Source organism: Oryza glaberrima, chromosome 9 (assembly GCF_000147395.1).
Source record: "Oryza glaberrima chromosome 9, OglaRS2, whole genome shotgun sequence".
NCBI lineage: Eukaryota > Viridiplantae > Streptophyta > Magnoliopsida > Poales > Poaceae > Oryza > Oryza glaberrima.
Window position 1 is genome coordinate 16,424,673 of NC_068334.1, and position 20,186 is coordinate 16,444,858.

General features: G+C 46.8%; 4 protein-coding genes across 7 annotated transcripts; 3 read left to right on the top strand and 1 right to left on the bottom strand.

Annotated features, from left to right (window-relative positions):
• The first annotated feature begins 2,940 nt into the window (after positions 1-2,940).
• On the top strand, positions 2,941-5,296 carry LOC127783957 (probable carboxylesterase 2). Its single transcript, XM_052311112.1, has one exon. It carries the CDS (start codon positions 3,204-3,206, stop codon positions 4,344-4,346), a length of 1,143 nt encoding a protein of 380 aa, XP_052167072.1. The 5' UTR covers positions 2,941-3,203; the 3' UTR covers positions 4,347-5,296.
• Positions 5,297-6,874: 1,578 nt separating this feature from the next.
• Positions 6,875-8,054, bottom strand: LOC127784480 (probable carboxylesterase 1). Its single transcript, XM_052311797.1, has one exon. The coding sequence runs from the start codon at positions 8,052-8,054 to the stop codon at positions 7,080-7,082; it is 975 nt and encodes a 324-aa protein (XP_052167757.1). The 3' UTR covers positions 6,875-7,079.
• Positions 8,055-8,080: 26 nt separating this feature from the next.
• LOC127784479 (2-hydroxyisoflavanone dehydratase-like) lies at positions 8,081-9,631 on the top strand. The gene has a single exon (XM_052311796.1). It carries the CDS (start codon positions 8,383-8,385, stop codon positions 9,370-9,372), a length of 990 nt encoding a protein of 329 aa, XP_052167756.1. The 5' UTR covers positions 8,081-8,382; the 3' UTR covers positions 9,373-9,631.
• Positions 9,632-9,765: 134 nt separating this feature from the next.
• On the top strand, positions 9,766-15,630 carry LOC127784478 (patatin-like protein 2). Of its 4 annotated transcripts, none has more exons than XM_052311792.1 (9): positions 9,766-10,832; positions 11,388-12,038; positions 12,545-12,749; positions 13,420-13,601; positions 13,680-13,866; positions 14,137-14,304; positions 14,450-14,752; positions 14,849-15,030; positions 15,122-15,630. In XM_052311792.1, exons 2-9 carry the CDS (start codon positions 12,016-12,018, stop codon positions 15,177-15,179), a joined length of 1,308 nt encoding a protein of 435 aa, XP_052167752.1. In that variant the 5' UTR covers positions 9,766-10,832; positions 11,388-12,015; the 3' UTR covers positions 15,180-15,630. The 4 variants fall into 4 exon arrangements, with proteins under 4 accessions (XP_052167752.1, XP_052167751.1, XP_052167753.1 ...); XM_052311791.1 differs by having other exon boundaries at positions 11,906-12,038; XM_052311793.1 differs by having other exon boundaries at positions 9,766-12,749; positions 15,122-15,628.
• The last annotated feature ends 4,556 nt before the right edge of the window (positions 15,631-20,186 follow it).

Here is a 20,186-nt window from a genome sequence, read left to right on the forward strand (position 1 = left end):
AGAAACCCAAAGTTTATAAGTCAAAAGTTTATATATCCGATTCAAATTTGAATTTGAATTCAAATATTTTTTATATATAATATTTATATACATCTAAAGTTTATACACCTAAAGTTTATAGACCCAAAGTTTATAAGTTAAAAGTTTATATACCAGATTCAAATTTGAATCTGAATTTAAATATTTTGTTCATATATAGTATTTCTATACATAAATTTTTCTAACTTTATTTTTTTATTTTTTTAAAAAATTTATGGTGTAGTAGGAACAGAAGAAGGGAGGAGGAAGCGGGAGAGGAGCGTATTAGGGGGGATGGGGGGTGATCCCATTAGCGTCACCCCTAGCCTCGTGCACGACAATGTCATAAACAAACCACGAATTCCAGATAAATTTTAGGTATTTGATGAGGTATTGGGAGTACGATTTTTTCAGTGCAAAATTTAAAATATAGAGATTTAGACATGTATATTAGAGCTAGAGGTTCTAAGTTGTTGGTGAGAATTTGGTCCACCACTTCTAGAGATATTAGTTCATCTTGAAAACTGGACTATTTGAAGGGGTTAGAGATTCTAGGATTAGCATTTAGCTAAAGCTACCAAAAGCTCTTCCAAATGAGGACTTAGGATCTGTTTGATGGTGCTTCTAGCAGCTGCAGCTTCTCTCACAATCGAAAACTCACTCAAATAGTCTAACTTTTCATATAGATTTTAACAAGTTATAGTTGTACAATCCAGAAAATAAATTAGAAGCCAGAAACTGGATTTTCTAAGTTCTATAGATTCTTAGGATTCTCATAAGCTACTTCTCAAAATCTGGAATTCCTGTTTAGGGAGTTTTAAATTCTGACAAGCAGCTGGTTGGCCCTTAGGCTATTCATATCACGTGTCTAGAATTCCTTCATTTTTCTTGTGTAGTAATCAAAACAATTTTGTTGTGTATCAAAATCTCATAGGAATCCAATAAACATGACATTTTATTTCTATGTTTTCTCAATCTGACGTTTAAAAAGGGCTATCAGTCAATAAGTAGCTTGAAAAACTGTTTTTTTAAGAACAACAATGAGTATTACATTCAAAACTTGATCTAGCTAAGTAACCAAACAAAGTTTCACACGAAGCAATTCATTCCCAAGCAAAGGTTTTTCTACAATCCAAACTTCAGGCTGTCTGTGCCACTCCGCTCCAAGGCGACATGGGCGGCGACACTAAACCCCGCTGCTAGCTCCCCTCCCTCGCCTCCTCTACCTCGCTGCCGCCTGAGCAGTTGCCAGCAAAGCCGGGCGGCGGTGAGGAACTTCTTCTTGCTCGCACCACAACCCGACATATGGAGCTTTGATGAGGAACGAGCGGAGGGGCAGAGACGTGGTCTTCGGCACCGCTGGTGGCCGGAGGCGATGGATTCGAAACCGACGAAGGAGGATCTGCCCCGCTAGCAGCCAGATCGGGATCGAGCAGCGCCGGCCATGCCGCGTCGAAGGCCCGCAAAGGAGGTTGAGCCGCTGGCAGAGGAGGCCGAGACGTAGGCGAAGGGCGCCATGGTGCCGGCAAAGGACGTTGCAGCACAGGCGGAGGAGATCGCGGCGCCGGTGGACGAGGTGGTGGCGGGGCCAAGGGGTGGTGGCAGCCACGAGTGGTGGTGGAGGTGGCGGCATCCCGTCTAGATCCATGCCGTTCTGACCGGATATGGGAGGTGGCCGCTGGCGGTGGGGTTGAGTGGTGGCGGCGTCGGCTGGCGATGGTAGCTGCGGTGGCAGTGATGATCGACACCAGTGATGGCGACTGCTAGCGGCGGTGTCACCCAGGCCAGCGTCATGGCAGAGGCGGCGGGTTGGCGTGTCGTCGACGGCGACAGCACGAGGTGGAGGCGGGGAAGAAGGAGACTGGCGAGGTGTCGACAGCGGGATGCGGGCGATGGCAACTTCGGCAAGAGGTGCGGGTGGCTGTGGAGGAGATACAGGCGACTAGCCGGGAGGGAGGGGGAGGCATGGGCGACGACAGCGGCTGGCCGACGGAGGAGCTGACGTGACTGGAGGCGCGGCTAGAGGCCCGCACGACGTGAGGAGGCGCGACCAGCGGGTGGTAGAGGCCGGTGTGTTGTGGCGGCATGCGGAGGTTGGTCGCGGGGGGACGTTAGTGTAGCGGTGCCACGTGCCGGCAAAGGATTTGATGGAAGAGGAGCATCGATATGGCGGATGTGGATTTGTAGGCGGTGGGCGGCAGGTGAAAACCTAGCCTAGCCTTGGTTGGGCCTACAACGATGACGTTTTCAAGTGTCTTCCCCTCTTGAGGGCATTGCAATGCCGTCCCATCTCCTCCAGACTCCAGTGGGACTGTCGGGTGAAAACCTAGTCTCGGCTATCCTTAGAACCTAGTCTAGAGATGTCATCTAGGTAGCCCCTGGCTGAATCCATCCAGACAACTTGTGCAAGCTCGCTCTCTAGATGCATGTCCTCTTGTGTCGGCGCCTTAGCTTATGCAAGTTGGCCCCGTCGAAAAGCCTAGAGGGAGAGTGGTTCAATCCTTCTCTTTCACCCTCTCTCCCTCAATCCCATAGAGGTGGCTGGAGTAGGGTTTAGTGTTGGTTGTTAGGGATATGTTGGGCAATCTCGGCTATAGTTTCTTTGTTGGTATAGCGGCGGTCGGTTCGAGTGCCAGCCTTTTCTAGGATTTGTGTTTGGTGCTGTCGGTACATGGGTGGTGGTTTTTTCTTTGTTTTATTGGTTACAACCTCCTTAGATTGTATCAATATGAACTTCACGCTGTCTGCGAGTTGCTTAAAAAAAAGAAACTTCAGGCTGTCAGGAGAAGGGACGGGCAGATACATGAAAGAAGCAATTCATTCATCCCAATATTTGTCAACGCAGAAACGCTAGACAAAACAGTACCCAGCACGAGCTGGTGTCTTCCCCGAGTCCCCGTCGGGATGCCGTGATCCACCACAACACCACGGACCACCAAACCAAAGCAAAGCAAGGGTCTCCGTCATGCTCACATTCCTAGGTCCTCCTTGTGGCATCTCCCCACCAAAAAGCGTCGTCCTCAAGCTTAAACCTCGCAATTTTCTATCTGTTCTCCCTACCAGGCGCTATTTATTCAGATTGAGCTAATCAGCCACCAAACTCGCAGAATTGTGGCTGTTTTCTTCCTCTCCAGCTTCCAATCTGATCGTTGTCAGTGTGGTTATTGGAGCAGTTGCCATCGATCATGGTCGCCAAGATCAAGCGACAGATCGGCGGCCTCTCACTCCTCGCTAAGCTTGGTTTGCTTCTGCTCGCGCTGCTGCTGCTTCTTGCTGCTATCTTGCTGTTGGTGTTCTTGCTCCCGCGTCATCATCGGAGGCCGTTGCCGCCGGGGTCGCCGCCGGTGAACGCCTCCGACCCCGACAACATCGTGGCGTTTGATTTCTCGCCGTTCCTTATACTGTACAAGAGTGGGCGCGTCCACCGGATGGATGGGACGGACCGCGTCCCCGCCGGCGTCGACGAGGCCACCGGGGTGACGTCCAAGGACGTCGTCATCGACCGGAGCACCGGCGTCGGCGCCCGGATGTACCTGCCGCCGGCGAAAGGTGCGGGGAAGAAGGACCTTGCCGGCGCGCTGCCCGTTCTTGTGTTCTTCCACGGCGGCGCGTTCGTCATCGAGTCGGCGTTCACGGCCAAGTACCACGACTACCTGAACAAGGTCACGGCGAAGGCGCGCGTCGTGGCGGTGTCCGTGGACTACCGCCTCGCGCCGGAGCACCCGGTGCCGACGGCGTACGACGACTCGTGGCAGGCGCTGAACTGGGTGGCCAAGAACGGCAGGTCCGGGCCGGAGCCGTGGCTGCGGGACCGCGGGAACATGTCCCGCCTGTTCCTCGCCGGCGACAGCGCCGGCGCCAACATCGCGCACAACATGGCGATGCGCGCCGGGAAGGACGGGGGGCAGCTTGAGGGCGGCGTGGCCATCACCGGCATCCTCCTCCTCGACCCCTACTTCTGGGGCAAGAACCCCGTGGGCGCGGAGACCACGGACCCGGCGAGGCGGCGCCAGTACGAGGCGACGTGGTCGTTCATCTGCGACGGCAAGTACGGCATCGACGACCCGCTGGTGGACCCGCTGTCCATGCCGGCGCCGGAGTGGCGGAAGCTGGCGTGCTCGCGCGTGGCCGTGACGGTGTCCGACCTCGACGACTTCAAGGAGCGCGGGAAGGCGTACGCGGCGGCGCTCCGCGACAGCGGGTGGGGCGGCGAGGTGGAGGAGTACGAGACCGCCGGCGAGGTGCACGTCTACTTCCTCGACAAGCCCTCGAGCCCCAAGTCCGCCAAGGAGCTGACCTTCGTCGCCGGCTACCTGAGCCACGAGTAGCAGCAGCAGCACAACGGCATGGGTGTCAGATTGGTCGCAGACTTGCAGTACATGATTGATTGATAATTACTCATTAGTGGAGTACCAGCTAGTACAGTTGTCTACATGTCTTCTTGTCTTGTGCATCTATAGATTTCTCCATTGTTTGATCGATCGGTCATCCGGATCCAGTTCATGATGAGTACAGTGAAATTGCTGGGGATTTTGGGGGAAAGTTGGATGCTTTCCGTGCCTGCAGTGTTCAGAAGAATCGGCAGGGGAGTGTACGTTTCTCCAAAGTGAGTGCAGAGTGCAGTCAGAGGATTGGTCAATCTCGTTATCTTGTGGTGACCGGGTGACGCATGCCGAGCACCCAGTGCAAATATATTACTGTTTGGATCATTTATTTTCTTCAGAAACCTCGTACGGTTGTTCAGATGTCTCCTGGTCTTGCCAAAATTATGCATGAAGCTGCTGGTTATTTTAAACGGTGTCAAGAAATCAAAACCGGTCAATTCAGAATTTTGTGCTGCTGACATCTCAACTGAACTCCAGGATGACTGACTGCTTGATCAATGCAGAACTGCAGATATGTTTTGCCTGTCAATGTTTGTTGGGGTCCTAGTGGTGAATGCACTTATTTAGGACTGTGAAAGGACTTGATTAGTGCTGACGATTCGATTAGCGAAACGCTAGAATGAGCAATAGTACTGTGCCTGAGACAAGCTAGTGTCGTATTGGCGATTTGGCGTAGAGTGGGAATGGGCTGGGATGGCGACCACAGGAGACAGGGAAAGATGAAGAAAAACAGCCACAAATTTCGAGATAATACAATGCATTGCAATGCTTTGGAACAAAAACTTCAGAACCATACCTTCGATCTTCGATGCACAGATTGTTGCCGAACAATTACAAATTTGAACTGTTCTTTTTCTCCTTTTTTCGACTTGCCCATATGTAATTGTTATTTTTCACCTATCCCAATAACAAAGAAACCTAACTTAAACGATCCTACGTAAGCAAAATTAGCTCCTCCATTTTGTACTAATTGTTTATGGTTGTGCAAGGTGCTTCCTTTCGTGGGGAGGCAAACCAAGCACACATTGCCCTAAGAAAGCAGAAAGCTCATCGGATGTCCCTTTTGTCCAAACACAGAACGGCAAAAACTGATGAAGATAATGATGTTTCACCTAATACACCACAGTGAGACCGGAAGAAGGATTAGTAGGTTAAACGACAAGGTTGATCATGCCTGCAAGGCTGCAACACCAAGCCGTTGTTTCAAAGCGAAGATCTGTAGCATGAAGCACGTCCATAAAGTGCTAGAGAGATGATGTCAAGCACGGCTCTAGGAACCTGATTATTATTGACTATAGTTGTAACTAGGCAATGATTGGCGTTGGCGAAATGGCGAGCCAGAAGACAAAAGTTCACATCAGCCATCGTGTCAATTCCTTGGCCAAGTGCAATTTTGTGCAAGACTTTGTGGAGCTCAACAACTTGTGCAACTGCATCTCTCCTCTTCTCATTCAATTCATGCCTGATACCATGTGCTTGGTTTGGTGATCAGGATACAAGGCAGAATTTTGGTGATTGATGAAGTTTGGTTAAACGAATGCACACATTAGCAACAGGAACTACATTAGCAACAACAACATTGATCTAGTTCAACTGAAAAGGAAAAGGGGACTGCCTATTTAACGATTCAACGAGAACACCATTCTAAATCCTACTATTTTTAACTATTGGATTGCTGTAAGGTTTATGCAGATTCCTCTAACCCTAACCTCTCTCTCTTTTCCTTCTTCCTCCCTTCCTGCCGCCACGGTGTGAGCGCTTGATGTCACTGGCATTACCCTGCCTCCTGCTCTGCCACCTGGTTGGAAGGGGGTCTAAAGAAGCTAGTGAGCCCCATCCTGACCCACCCAAGCAGCCTCATCCCCGCCTTCTCTTCCCCAAGGCAATGACACCAATTGATGCCTCATCATCTTTCTTGTCTCCGACGGTTCTTCACTGCTAGATACATCATTACTAGCCACCGCCTCGTAACCAGTCTCCCCTCGTGTTCCCGTCGGCCCACCGCCTGTTGCCAACCTCGCGGCTCCGGCACGTCCGTTGGTATCCACCGTCCACCGTCAGTTCTCTGCTGCCCACGACCATTCCTCTAAAGCCTTGGGGAACCGCAACCCCAAACCATAATTTTTATGTCTCTTGCCATAGTTGGGGATGATGTTGGAGAAAATAGGGAACTCGCTGGAGTTAGATAAGAGGAAGCCCATGCACGAATATTGGCTGGATCCGACGGTCCAAAATTTGTAAGTTTTCATCCCCTAATTTCTGTCAAATGCCATTTAGCAAATTCACATTTACGACTAATTATTTTTTAAGTAGTAGGCGACGTACCTATCGATAGCAAGGTGGTGACTTTGTCAGTCTCAAGATTTGTTAGATCCAGTTTTTCGGATGTACTTATAGAAGGATAGGATATGTGTGTTCATAGAGATACGTGTATACGCATTGTGAATGCATATGCTTGTATTGTGTTTCTGACAAGGAAAACCCATTTTCTACGTTGTGCAAGTAAAATAGAAAGGACAGTTTTTAAGTTGAAATGTAGTGTGTCAATAGACATCTGTGTTTTACATGGATTCATACTAGGCGAAATCAGCATAAATTAAATAACAAATCATACAGCAATAGCAATAGACAGCAGCATGCCCAATGCAACAGTTACCCAAGAGGCCATTGGATTCTCTACCGATTTACGAACTCGGCAATGGCGTCGTCCTGCCTGACGGCCTCGTCGCCGTTGAAGTCCATCAGGTGGAAGCAGTGGCCATGGCCGGCCACCTCGACGACCTCCACCTCCCCGGCCCACCCGCTCGCCTTAAGCCCCTCGCAGTACGCGCGGCCGCGGTCGCGGATCACATCCTTCTCCGCGAGGCACACGAGCACGCGGCCGCAGGCCAGCCCTTCCAACCCCGGCGCACCGTCGGCGAGCGGGTTGATCCACGGATCGTCGACGCCGGTGGTCGCCGGGCACACGACGCTCCACATCTTCACCACGTTCTCCGCCATCGCCGGGTCCCAGTCCTCTGAGGGGACCTTGCCGCGGCCGAGGAAGTAGGGGTGGACTAGGACGACGCCGTTGACCCTGCTGCCGTGGGGGAGCCCCTCGGCGCCGGCGCGCATGGCCATGTTGTGCGCGATGTTCGCGCCGGCGCTCTCCCCGGCGAGGTACACGCGGGAGAAGTCGGCGTGGTCGGTGAGCCAGGTCTCCTCGCCGGCGCCGGGGGCGTGGGAGGCCGCCCAGAGGACAGCCTGCCACGAGTCCTCGTACGCGGCGGGGAGGGGGTGCTCGGGCGCGAGGCGGTACTCGACGGAGACGACGATGGCTCGGGTGCGCGCGGCGAGGGAGGTGAGGTAGGCGTGGAAGACGAAGTTGAAGGCCGTGTGGAGGCAGAAGCCGCCACCATGGAAGTAGATGAGGAGCGGGAGCTTCTTTCCCTCACCTTCCCCGCTCACGCCGGCGACGGGCGGGAGGTAGAGGCGGACGGAGACGTCGGGGGAGATGGCGCGGTCTTTGGAGGCGACGCCGGTGGCGGCATCTGTGGAGGCCGGGACGGAGTCGGAACCGAAGTAGCGCTCGACGCGGCCGCCCTTGAAGATGCGTATGCAGTGTTCGACCTCGAAGACGACCTCGCCGTCGATGTCGCCGGAGCCAGCCATGGAGTCGGGATCAACTACGGTAGGTGTTGCCCTGTTGGTTTGTTGGGCTGTGTGCCTTTTGCTTTGCTTTGGTATTGAAGGGGCCAACCGCCAACGTGGCCCACGTGGATGTGCCACATGATCGTTTAGACTTTTCAGTCTCACGTGAGCCGTTCGATTCTACATTTGACGGTCTCGATTGAAACGGCTCAATGCTGCGCCGCCGACGTTGTCTCGCGGCGGCGGTGGCGGCTTCTTCGGCGGCCACCTCGATTCTTCCAGAATCCAGATCCAAGTTTTGAAGTGGAGTACTCCACTAGTTCGAATTTGTCCGAGATCTCCCGGTGCCATGTCCGACGCTGGGGCTGGAGGCGACGGCGACGAGGTCATCCACGACGCCCCCAACTTCATCCGCGTGTACAAGAGCGGCCGCGTCGAGCGCTTCCTGCGGATCGACTTCGCGCCGCCGTCCACGGACGCCGCCACCGGGGTCTCCTCGAAGGACGTCGTCGTCGTCCCGGGGGACGGCGTGTCGGCGCGGATCTACCTCCCGTCGACCCCCGCCAGCGGCTACGGGCGCAGGCTCCCCGTCCTCGTCTTCTTCCATGGAGGCGGCTTCTGCCTCGGCTCGGCGTTCGACGCCGCGACGCACGGTCACGCCAACCGGCTCGCCGCGCGGGTTGGCGTCATCGTCGTTTCGGTGGAGTACCGCCTCGCGCCGGAGCGCCCGGTCCCCGCGCTCTACGACGACGCGTGGGCGGCGCTCCAGTGGGTGGCCTCGCACGCCGCGGGTGAGGGGCAGGAGCCCTGGCTGACCGCCCACGCCGACTTCGGGCGCGTCCACGTCGGCGGCGAGAGCGCGGGCGCCAACATCGCGCACCACGCCGCAATGCGGGCCGGTGCCGAGGAGCTGGGCCACGGCGTGAAGGTGAACTCGCTCGTCCTGATCCATCCCTACTTCCTGGGCGGCGACGGCGATGGCTACTCCGAGTCAGACGAGATGGGCATGGCGTTGCTGCGCGAGCTGATCCGGCTGTGGCCGGTGGTCTGCCCAGGGACGAGCGGGTGCGACGACCCGTGGATCAACCCGATGGCGGATGGCGCACCCAGTCTGGCCGTGCTGGGATGCCGTCGTGCTCTGATTTGCATTGGAGGGAAGGATGCAATGAGGGGTAGAGGAAGGCTGTATTGTGAGAAATTGAGGGAATGTGGGTGGCGAGGGGAGGTGGAGATCTGGGAGGCAGATGGGCAGGGCCATGGCTTCCATCTCTTGTGGCCGACATGTACTCAGGCGGAGGCACAATTACAGGTCATCGCCGAGTTCCTGAGCCATGGATGAGATCTCTGGACTATGTTGTTCCACTACTGCACACGATATGTCCATTGTTCAAATAGAATTGGATATCAAAGTACATTATCAGTTCTGACTTCTGAGTTCTTACAAATGTTTGCTTTCAACATTGTTTTTCAGGACAATGTTCTACTAGCCTATGAAGTTCATATTCAGACTCAGTTAGTGAGCTATTCTTATCCATTAGAACGTTTATTATGTGTTTTACAAAAGGTTTAATAAATCTAAGATACCTTAGTTCTTCTTACGGACGTTTGCTTTGGTTGTTTTTCAGTACAATGTTCTACTAGCCTATGAAGTCCAAATTCAGACTGAGTTAGTGGGTTATTCTTATCCATTAGAACGTTTATTATGTGTTATACATATGTTTAATAAATGTAAGACATGAATATAAACTTTTCAAGTCACGATAGAAAGGAAATACTAAACAGTTTTAGCATAAACTAGCTCCCCTGTGTCAGGTTTATCTTGGAGAGTCTGATGCACAGATGTTTACTGCTAGAAGTCTCCAATTGGATATACAGCAAAACATCTTTTGTGTTTCTTTTTCTGGCATGACTTCACAAAATATTAAGCACTAGTAAGAATATTCCTTTCCATCTTGTTGCATGACTTGTTAGCTGATGTAATACGTCACGCATATGTGAGAATGATTACGTACAGGTGAGAGAATGATCAACATACAATACAAGGTGATCCCAGAAACAACCTAATTACTTAAGCTATTTGACAGCTGTGATGAACCAGCAAATATACAGAACATAGTTGTGAGCCACTTTGAAGTACTTTCCGTGCTCGTACCTCTTGGATAATGTTTTTCAGGGAGGCCGTAACCATATTGATTATGGAGTTCCAATCCCCGGCTCTCTGCTTTGTCTATCCTGCAGGGCATGGTCGCATAGATGATGTATTGGACAATTCCTTTCATTTGCTGAGTCAACAGGGTTTTGTACAGTTCTGACTTTACCTCTTTGTCTTATCATTGACCAAATGCAGCTTCCTTTCTTATCTTGGGAGATAATGCTGTTGAATAATCTGTGAGCTATATGCAATAAATGTTATTACAGTAATCAAATAACACTGGCTATATGCAATAAATGTTATTGTAGTAATCAAATGACACTTTTTTTACTAGATGAACATTGTATTCTCATTTCTGATAAATGGAAATGGGAGGAGGGATCACCTCCTCTTGATAAAAGAAAGTAATCTTATAATGCTGGCAGTATTATAGATATTACTTCATCAATTAATTTTCTTTTTTGCAGTGCCAGAAAGATTGACGTGGAATTGTTACATGGCAGATTGATAGTTCATGCGGTAAGCAAGGTTACTATTGTAAGAACTGCATGAGTCATGAGATGATGAGAATTTGAGAAGAGGTCTCCAATGGTACCAGCAATCGGACAGCATCCTGAACTGAAATAGAGCCATCGTCAGCATACTTGGTAATTACGGCTTCAATCTGTTGTGCGAGTCATACATTGCAACTCACAATCTTCTATTAAAACTTATTATAAGATGTTTGGTTTTCTATTAGACTTTCTTGTAAGCAATCACTCCTCTCATTATTAAAAAAAGAGAGTTAAAACTGACCAATTACTGCTAACACCACAATTAATTTTGATGAACAACATTGGTATGTCACATATCATCATTGCTTACAGTTGTGCCCATAAAAGTTTATGGTACCATTTATCAATTATTTATTGTGATGAAAATGTGTTGTTTGATGATGAACTGAAATTTGGGATTGGGATTTGTTATATTGGAACTTCAAAGACAGAGAGAGTAATGTAGCTGTTGAATAAAGGATGCTCCAACATTAGATACTTTGGATTTGTGACTAGTTTTCTGCAAGTTAGTATTTGTTCTTGTTTCCCTTCCTTTAGTAAATCATTCGATTATTCTTCTGACCATTCTTTGTTCAAAAGGTCTTGAATCCTTAAATATTTTCAATATGTAATGTTTGGTATTATGATGTTGGCCTTTTCTTGGTGCAGAAGATCAGATTAGGCTTATATCTTGATATGCTGAAAGTTTACACTTCACCCCTCATTTATCTGGGCAAGGAAAGGACATCATTTTTCTTTACTCAATTTGATGTAGAGAATATTGTTTAGCTATAGTGCTATACAATTGTGAGTACGAAAAAAGGGAGCATACCTCACCACTGATGTAACAAAAATCCAGCTAAATAAAGATGGCACCAATGCAATGGAGCTTGTAACCGTTTTTCTTTCCTGTGGCTGCATACATCCCAAAATCAAATACTACAATGGCACACCTTCTTCTGAGCTTCTATGTATGGGCTGGTATTATGATCTTGTTGCTATTTCTTGATCAATTTCGGTCAATCAAATGAAGTAGTTCACAAATTGGCCATCTAATTCTTTTCGTAGCGTGCAAAAATGCAAGCTAGATTGGTTTGAAACAGAGCATATAAGTGAAGGTGAATTTTCCAACATGACCAACATTTTGAACTTGGATGTAAGAATTTCCTTTTTTTTTGTTTTGACAGTACCCCCAGCTTCAGGGCACTAAAGCATCCCTTAGTCTAAGGGCAACTGAGAAAGAGATGTTTATTTGCATGAAGGGGCATATGCACAGCATTTCAAATCAAAATTGCGGATGCAAGCCTCTCATCCATCATGGTGAAGAATATCTCACTTTCCATTTTTATAAATTCTCTTAGCAATTATTTTTGTCACATCAGTAGGTTCATTTAACATCCCTAAGCACAGCTGGATTAAGTTTCAGCAACCCAGATTCTTTTATGCATACCATATTTGGTTAGTTAATCCAACTAAGCAATAATAATTACTGATAGCCACCACTATCAATAATAATCCAACTAAGCAATAATAGCCCAAGTAAGTAATAGTAATCCTTGAAATCCAGTTGCCACCAGTTTGTTTATTGAAAACACCTTAGCTAGCCACCACTATTGACGATGGTTCAAACAATAAAGTGTGCACTCTTGCAACTTCAGTTCTATGTTGCCTCTCATGAGTAAAAGTTTGACATGTTTCCATTTTTATCACACGTTTAGATTGTGCATCATGACTTATCCTGAACGTTGTTGACCTTCCCTACCACCGATGCCATGAAATTTCTTGTCGCTGCATCTATTTATACTTGCTTCTTATGTTCATTTCAGCTCTCAAATCACCACCCTCAGAAATACTATTGTATCGTGTGTAACCTATCCTCAAGAGATTAGAAATATGGAGAGTGAAAAACATATCATTTGTAGACATCCACCAACTTATGGCAACCTCATAACAGTTCTCTCGATTGATGGTGGAGGGATTCGAGGAATCATTCCAGCTGTTGTTCTTACCTTTCTAGAATCAGAGTTGCAGGTAAATATTTATGTTATACTATGAGTTCCATTTCGTGGCCAAGGCAACTCTAACTTGTCGAGAGATAAGTTCCAAGAACAAGGGAAAACTGGTGCTCTAGGGTTAGGAAACGGCATTTGTTTGGTTTGCTTGTTTTAAATTTAAACCATTTAGATTCAAACTTAATTCAGTAACCATATCTTTCTATAAATTAAAACATCCTTTCGTTTCGAAGTAGATCTTAATTCTTAAAAACCTTTTGCATTAGTGCCAGAATGAGATTTACTGATCTTTTCTGCCATATGTTCTGTCTTTAGCCATTTCTTTTATGCAGATGTAATTGTTCAACAGTTGCTCAGGTTTTTCAGCATTTCTTTCTGCATCGAATATTCCGAATTCATTTTTGATACGGCTGGAACAGCCATAACAATTATTCTGCTAATTGAGAAAATCTGATTGTTATGTCCCATCTATAGATGGTGAATTGAATGTTGTGGTACCACCAAAAATAAACTTGGCATGCTAAATTAAATTTCCCTTTTCATTTCAATCTCTGTTTGATCTACATGCTGACTCTCTCTCTGTAGTAGCATAACCGTGTGTGTGTGTGCACGAAATGAACTGTTCAGATTATACACAGTTCATGTTCTTGACTGCTTCTCATGAAATCTTTTCTGTTTAATTTCTCAAGAAACTTGATGGAGAGGAAGCCCGAATAGCCGACTATTTTGATGTCATTGCTGGGACTAGCACAGGGGGGTTAGTGACTGCGATGCTGGCTGCACCAAACAAGAAAAGAAGACCACTTTTTGCAGCCAAGGATATTAAAGCATTTTATATGAACCATGCTCCAAAAATTTTTCCACAGCTCAGGTGAATACATATACTGCAGTTTTTTTTTTCTGATATGATTCATAACTTGGCTGGTTGACATTTTGCTTCTCTCTTTAGGGGTCCATTCGGTAGGATGATGAGGATATTTCGATCAATATCAGGACCTTCCTATGATGGCAAGCACCTTCATGAAGTTGTAAGAGAGAAATTAGGAAGCACCAGGCTGCATCAGACTTTAACAAATGTGGTCATACCAACTTTCGACATCAAGCGGTTACAACCAACCATTTTCTCTTCCTACGAGGTATCCCTCTTTCCCTTCATCCTTCTCCCTTTAAAGTCTCTCAAGAGTATTTTGTGTGTTGTTTTGGACACAAGTGTCTACAATTCGTAATAAAATTCAATCAATTCAATTTTAAGGGCACAAGAACATGTATTATACACAAGTACTTATTTCTCTATTTTGCTATGAAAATAATTCATAGGAATTATTTATGAGCCAGTAATAAGAACTCCCATCAATACAACAATGATGGAGACTACACAACATGAACCTTATGCTCTCATATCATAGGTTAAGAAGAAGAACAACAACACTATGGATGCTCTGCTATCAGATATTTGCATCAGCACGAGCGCTGCTCCGACTTACCTGCCTGCGCACTTCTTCAGGACTGAAGATTGTCATGGAAACATCAAGGAATTCAATCTTATTGATGGTGGAGTAGCTGCCAATAATCCGGTACGATGTCTCTGTAGTTGTGAACAACTCATTACCATTGAAGTGCACTCTGTGATGTTGAAAATGGTTTGGCAAGTTTACCCAGTTCATATATTGAAGCGATGTTTTTTCCCCAAAAGGCCCTGAATATGTCTATCTTGTTTAGGCTTTAGTTGCCATTGGAGAAGTAAGCAAGCAGATATTCAAGAAAAATCCAGATTTCTTCCCAATAAAACCAATGGACTACGGCCGTTTTTTGGTCATTTCACTTGGCACGGGCTCCCCAAAAATTGAAGGGAAATACAATGCACAAAAAGCTAAATCATGGGGAGTTCTGGATTGGTTGCTTGTTGGTGGGTCCACTCCCTTGGTAGATATTTTCACACAAGCAAGTGCTGATATGGTGGATATCCACATCGCTGCTGTTTTCAAAGTTTTACATTCTGAGCAGAACTATCTGAGGATTCAGGTAAGAAAGAGATACAGACAGTTTATTTTTTTTTATCAAGTAATAGCCAACAAACATGATTCCTAATATAAAAAAAATGCCACTTTGGAATAACAGGATGATACTCTCGAAGGGACACTCGCATCTGTTGATGTTGCTACTAGGGATAATCTGGAGAAACTTGCTAATGTTGGAGAAATACTGCTAAACAAACCTGTCTCACGGGCAAATTTGGAGACTGGCCAGATGGTGCCTGCTTGTGATGACTCAGAAATTACCAACGGGGAAGCTCTCAAGAGGTGAACATGTCACCACTTATCAGCCTATTTATGATAATAGTATCTCTTGTTTTATAAATCCATCTATACTTAGTACCCCTGCTATTTGCAGATTTGCGAGGTTGCTGTCTGACGAAAAGCGAATTCGTGAAGCAAGATCACCGAAATGAAGAAATTCCTCTCTTTTTTATTCGTGCCAAATAGGAATCTTCTCTGGATGACCTCCATATTTGATAGAGCAAAATCTGGATCATTTAATTTAGCACTTAGTTGATTTATTCATTGACTTGGAAATTTCACTGTAACATAGTAAATAAATGTATAGGTGGCATACTGATTGGCCACACCTGTAGAATGTCAGGCCCTGAGTCCCTGATGTCCTGCTAGTTTTGTTCTTATGTAAAAAAAATAATACAAATATTCATTTCTAATAAAATTGAGCATTGGACTGCCTTTTCTGTTGTGTTGTCAACTTCAGCCATTTTATTTTAGCCAAATGAGTGCTGAACGATTGCAGGTCGGCCATGCAGCGAGACAATCGGAATAAAGACGTAGCACGCTGCTGCATGGAACAAGTACCAGATACGATTTCTCTACACTTTGTACGTAGAAATAGATAACGTATCTCTTCTTTGAATAACAAGATGAGCTTCCTTTTCAGAACGGATCGTTTTGCCCCTTTGGTACTTCCGATGGCCATGGGCGGGAAGACGTCCAATTCCCATTGGATTTGGAGCGTGTACAGACTAGACAAATGTATGCAAGGGGCTTCTCTGCTTCGCTAACTCAAAGTTGCCCATATTTATTAATGACAGAACTTTCTGAATGGGCTGCCCAAGAACCTCATCTGTGAGTACCTTCTAGCTTTTATCTTGCACTTGATGTTCCAGTTCACTACCTAGTTGCCAACTTAGTAACTTGCTGGTAAAAAAATTGTTTAACACCGAGGTGGACCAATTTCTGTGATAATGGTCTTAACTATATGCCAAGTTGTATTTGTTTAACTTTCCAGCAAACCAATAGCACAACTCAGGCTCAATGAGGGGGTGTTGGAAGCTATTATTTTGATGGATACAACAGTGCGTAGGCATTCTAAAACTGACCTAACCTAACCATGTGCTCCCCAAAACAAGCAAACCTGGAGCACCGAAAGATCTGACCAGCGATCAATCTCACACTTGCGAGGTAAGGAATGCAAATTGTGCATGAACACATAAATATAAATATACATGTAGCTAGTAAAGCTGAGACAATTGGCATTTTGGAATCCTAGAGCTTCCCTTTAGCTGGATGGTAGCAAAATTTGTGTCAATTAAGTACAATGCTTGGACTTCAGCCAGCCAGACATGGGGGTCATTGTTAGTGCAATAATGCTATATATTTGATCGACTATAGTTTTGGAGAAAGAAACACATTTGACAAGTATTTCTTGCCATATAGTATGCCAAAATCCTGAACTTTATTGTTCTTGTTAGTGGCCTGCACCTGTTGTGTCTCCTACACCGTTGATCCAGCACAACTTTACAGAGCCGTCGGCCCGTCGCACACATGAAAAGTATTTCTCCTGTCAGGTCATAGGCCGTGCAGTTAATAATTAAAAGGCAATTTCCTAGGTCCTGGGAGCCGACTAATGTGCTTGGCCGGTCAAAAGACTAAAGAGGGCTATTCGATCGACGGAGCAGAATGCAAGTTAGACGCCAATGCAACGAGCGCCTCCTATGCATGGTGCCATGGTCCAAGCAAAGAAGATTCCCAGATTGTGCCATGCAAATGCTGCTGACCTTTTCTGAATATCATGCAACATAGCGTGTCTGGGCTTCTGGCACTCCATGAATGTAAGTTAATTACATGAGTTTACATGCACTACATCTCTGTAAAACTTTATGATAGTTAACTTTCTAGGTTGAATTTGGTGAACATACGATTCAGCTTTTTGTTAGAATATACCACACATGCAGAGGAATATATCGTTTCTGACTACAGCACTGGCATGCGAAAATTTTTGAATTTGTGAAAATGACATCCATGGCTTCGTGTAATTCTTCATGGGTGTTTGTGTTAGTTTCTTGGCGCATCTCTCTATTTTGACCCCTTTTTCCCTGTTCCTCGTACTGACAGCTTTGCTGCTTTAGCATACCACAGCATCGCAAATTGCACTTTCTTCTCCCTATAAATTGTCGTAGTGGCATGCATCCAAATCGAATCTAAGCCAAGAAACTCAAAAGAGAAGAGCAGTCGCAATAGCAAGCTAGGAGAAGCACAGGAGCTTGTGTCTTTGGCCACCTGAACAGCACAAGTCCTCCATACATTTGTCAACCTGCCTAGTACATGGCAGGTCTCAAGCTCTCATCATGCGTTCTGGTCGCATTGCTCTTCGTGTCGAGCCACGTTGTGCGCCACGGCGAGGCGAGGCGGCTGACCGCGGGGGTGGCGGCGCCGGCGAGCAAGGGCGGCGAGGAGGAGGCGCCGCAGTACGCATCCGCTCGAGGCGGCCAGCCGGCGGCTGCCGCCGGTGGCGGCGTGACGGCGGCGTCGAAGATGGCGAGCACCGACGGCCGCCCAACCTCTCCCGGCCACAGCCCGGGGATCGGCAACAAGGCCACCGGCAACGTCCGTTGAGATCGATGGACGATCACAGTACAGTACTACACAGTTTCTTCTTGGTTGGATTGCTTGGCAATTGGCATGCACATATAGGCATCTGCCAATGTCAGTTCGTGCGTGCTGCTGCATGCATGCACACTGTAATTTGTTTCTCCTTTTGTTATTGGCATGCACATATAGGCGTCCGTCAGTTTGTCCGTGCTGTAATTTATTTCTCAGTTCGTTATGTAATGTACATTGGTGAACGCGTGTTGTAATATTTTACTTTATCTCAAATAACAAAGTTGCCGAGATTGCACACTTTTACATTTTTCTGTCAATGTTCTGTAGGGAATCACTAAACCTGTAATGTTAAATGCCTAAACTCTCAGCTTGTACTTGACACTCAGCTTGTACTTGCAGGAATTCAAACTTAAGTATGACTGTTACTGCCTCTTTCCTAAAATACTTGTCGTTCTACATTCTTTAACATTATTAAAGTTAGAAGAAAAAAATTGTACTATATCTTATTAAATAATGTATAGTTAGATGTGTGATGGTGGTGAGGGGGGGGGGGGGGGGGGTAAAAATGAGGAGAACTTTGAATTAGAAGCGGTTGATGTGACAGGTAATATTTCAAAGTGGCAACTATTTTTTAAATAACTTTTAAATGCTAAAAAGACAAGTATTGTGGGATGGGAAAAATATATCATACTGGACATTAACGTGTATTTCAACGAATTCACTGGAGATCGGTTGGAATCTATAATAGCACCTACCTCTGTTCTAAAATATAAATATTTTAGCTATGCACTTGGAAGGATGAAGGGAGTAGTAGCTCCGGGTAAAAGTATGTTCCTCAAAAATCATTCCCTCATTTTTCATACATGTATTGGCCGAATTACTCTCACTGAAGCAAAACAGAGATGACATGCGAATCACGCTATCTGACGAGTCTCCTTTTAAAGACTTGGCGCAGCAATTATTTTCTAAAAAATCCTTCCTGTGGTTGAGATAAAATCAGTAACTTTTAACTTGTGCTTTGCGCTAATAAAACGGTTTAAATTAAGCAGCTGTGTGTTTGCTAGTATACTGCCATAGCCTATGATGCCCTACAGTGCTATGAGTAGTAATATCTGGATATCTTGGCTACGGTATGTTGAAAAGGACGTGCATGTGAGATTATGTACCATCACGAAGATTCATGAACAGTTAACCAGATTATGCAGTCAATATGTAATGTTGAAAAGGACGTGCATGTGAGATCCTGATCATATGTACCATCACGAAGATTCATGAACAGTTAACCAGATTATGCAGTCAATAAGTACTACGAACGAGTGGATATATATGTACAGGAGTATTCTCTTTTCCTGGCCGTCTCTGACCTTCCTGCGTGCCATCGCAAATTTCACTGGCCACGGTTGTTTGCCTGCTCTTTCCCTCCATTGGCCGGTCAAACCGTACAAAATGTTAATTAACCAACTTGTTTGCTAATGCTCTCTGAGCCGTTTATATCGTCCACTGTGGCAAACTTTGTGTGTATAATATTAGCACGACTGGATGCAGCCAGCCATTGTAATATACCACAGCCAAACAATGCGCATGCAGGAAGAGATTTCTGAAGTTGGAAAAGATACGGTGCAAAAAGTGTCTAGGGATTTTCTACTTGAAGAAATAGAGTTTGATAGTTGCACAAAGAGCCAGCCATTCGTGCTTTCAGACAGCCTGGCTCGTTTTCATTGTTAGATTGTTAGGGGTATGTCTGTTAGCGCTAGTGTAGACTGTAGAGGTAAGTGTCTTGTATATCCCACCTCTTAATTGGTGACTTACCGACATGGCAACATGGCGACATGGATAAAATTATGAGATAACAATTACTTATATCGCTTGTTAAACTTGCTCTTACCTCTTACCATAAATAAATATGAGTACTACAGATTTGGACGGGGACACATGAGGGAAAACATTCCATGTAGTAGAGGGCTTCAGCAGGGGGAGCCACTATCACCATTTCTTTTCATCCTAACAATCGACCCCTTGCAAAGAATGCTACATCTAGCAACCGAGGAAGGGCATCCAATTACCCTAGGTAATCCAAGTGCAAGATTCAGAATATCCTTGTATGCAGACGATGCAACAGTTTTCCTTAATCCTTCAAGAGGCGAAGTGGACAACTTATTGAAAATTGTCGGTGATATGGGCCCGAGGGTATCAGGTTTAGAGGGAGGAGGCTGCCCCCGATGCCATGTGGCCCTCCCCTGAGGGGAGTCAGGCCCAAGGTGGGGTGGCGGCCACTCCTTCCCCAAAGACTAGTCAGAGGAGGCTGCCCCCCGATGCCACATGGCCCTCCCCGAGGGGAGTCAGGCCCGAGGTAGGGCGGCGGCCACTCCTTCCCAGAGACTGGATGGAGGAGGCTGCCCTCCAATGCCACGTGGCCCTCCCCCGAGGGGGGGTCGGGCCCGAGGTAGGGTGGCGGCCACTCCTTGGCCGAGACTAGAGGGAGAAGGCCGCCCCCTCCCGTGACTAGGGGTCGGGCTTCCCCGACCCCCTCTCTAGGTCACCACGTACGGTGGGTTAGGTGTCCACCTCCA

Bases quoted from the DNA above. Each gene is read 5' to 3' on its own strand.
- LOC127783957 (XM_052311112.1), top strand. From the start codon at position 3,204: ATGGTCGCCAAGATCAAGCGACAGATCGGCGGCCTCTCACTCCTCGCT.
- LOC127784480 (XM_052311797.1), bottom strand. From the start codon at position 8,054: ATGGCTGGCTCCGGCGACATCGACGGCGAGGTCGTCTTCGAGGTCGAA.
- LOC127784479 (XM_052311796.1), top strand. From the start codon at position 8,383: ATGTCCGACGCTGGGGCTGGAGGCGACGGCGACGAGGTCATCCACGAC.
- LOC127784478 (XM_052311792.1), top strand. From the start codon at position 12,016: ATGCAAGCCTCTCATCCATCATG. The intron at 13,602-13,679 runs GTGAATACATAT...TTCTCTCTTTAG, and splicing joins AAAATTTTTCCACAGCTCAG to GGGTCCATTCGGTAGGATGA. The intron at 14,305-14,449 runs GTACGATGTCTC...TATCTTGTTTAG, and splicing joins GAGTAGCTGCCAATAATCCG to GCTTTAGTTGCCATTGGAGA.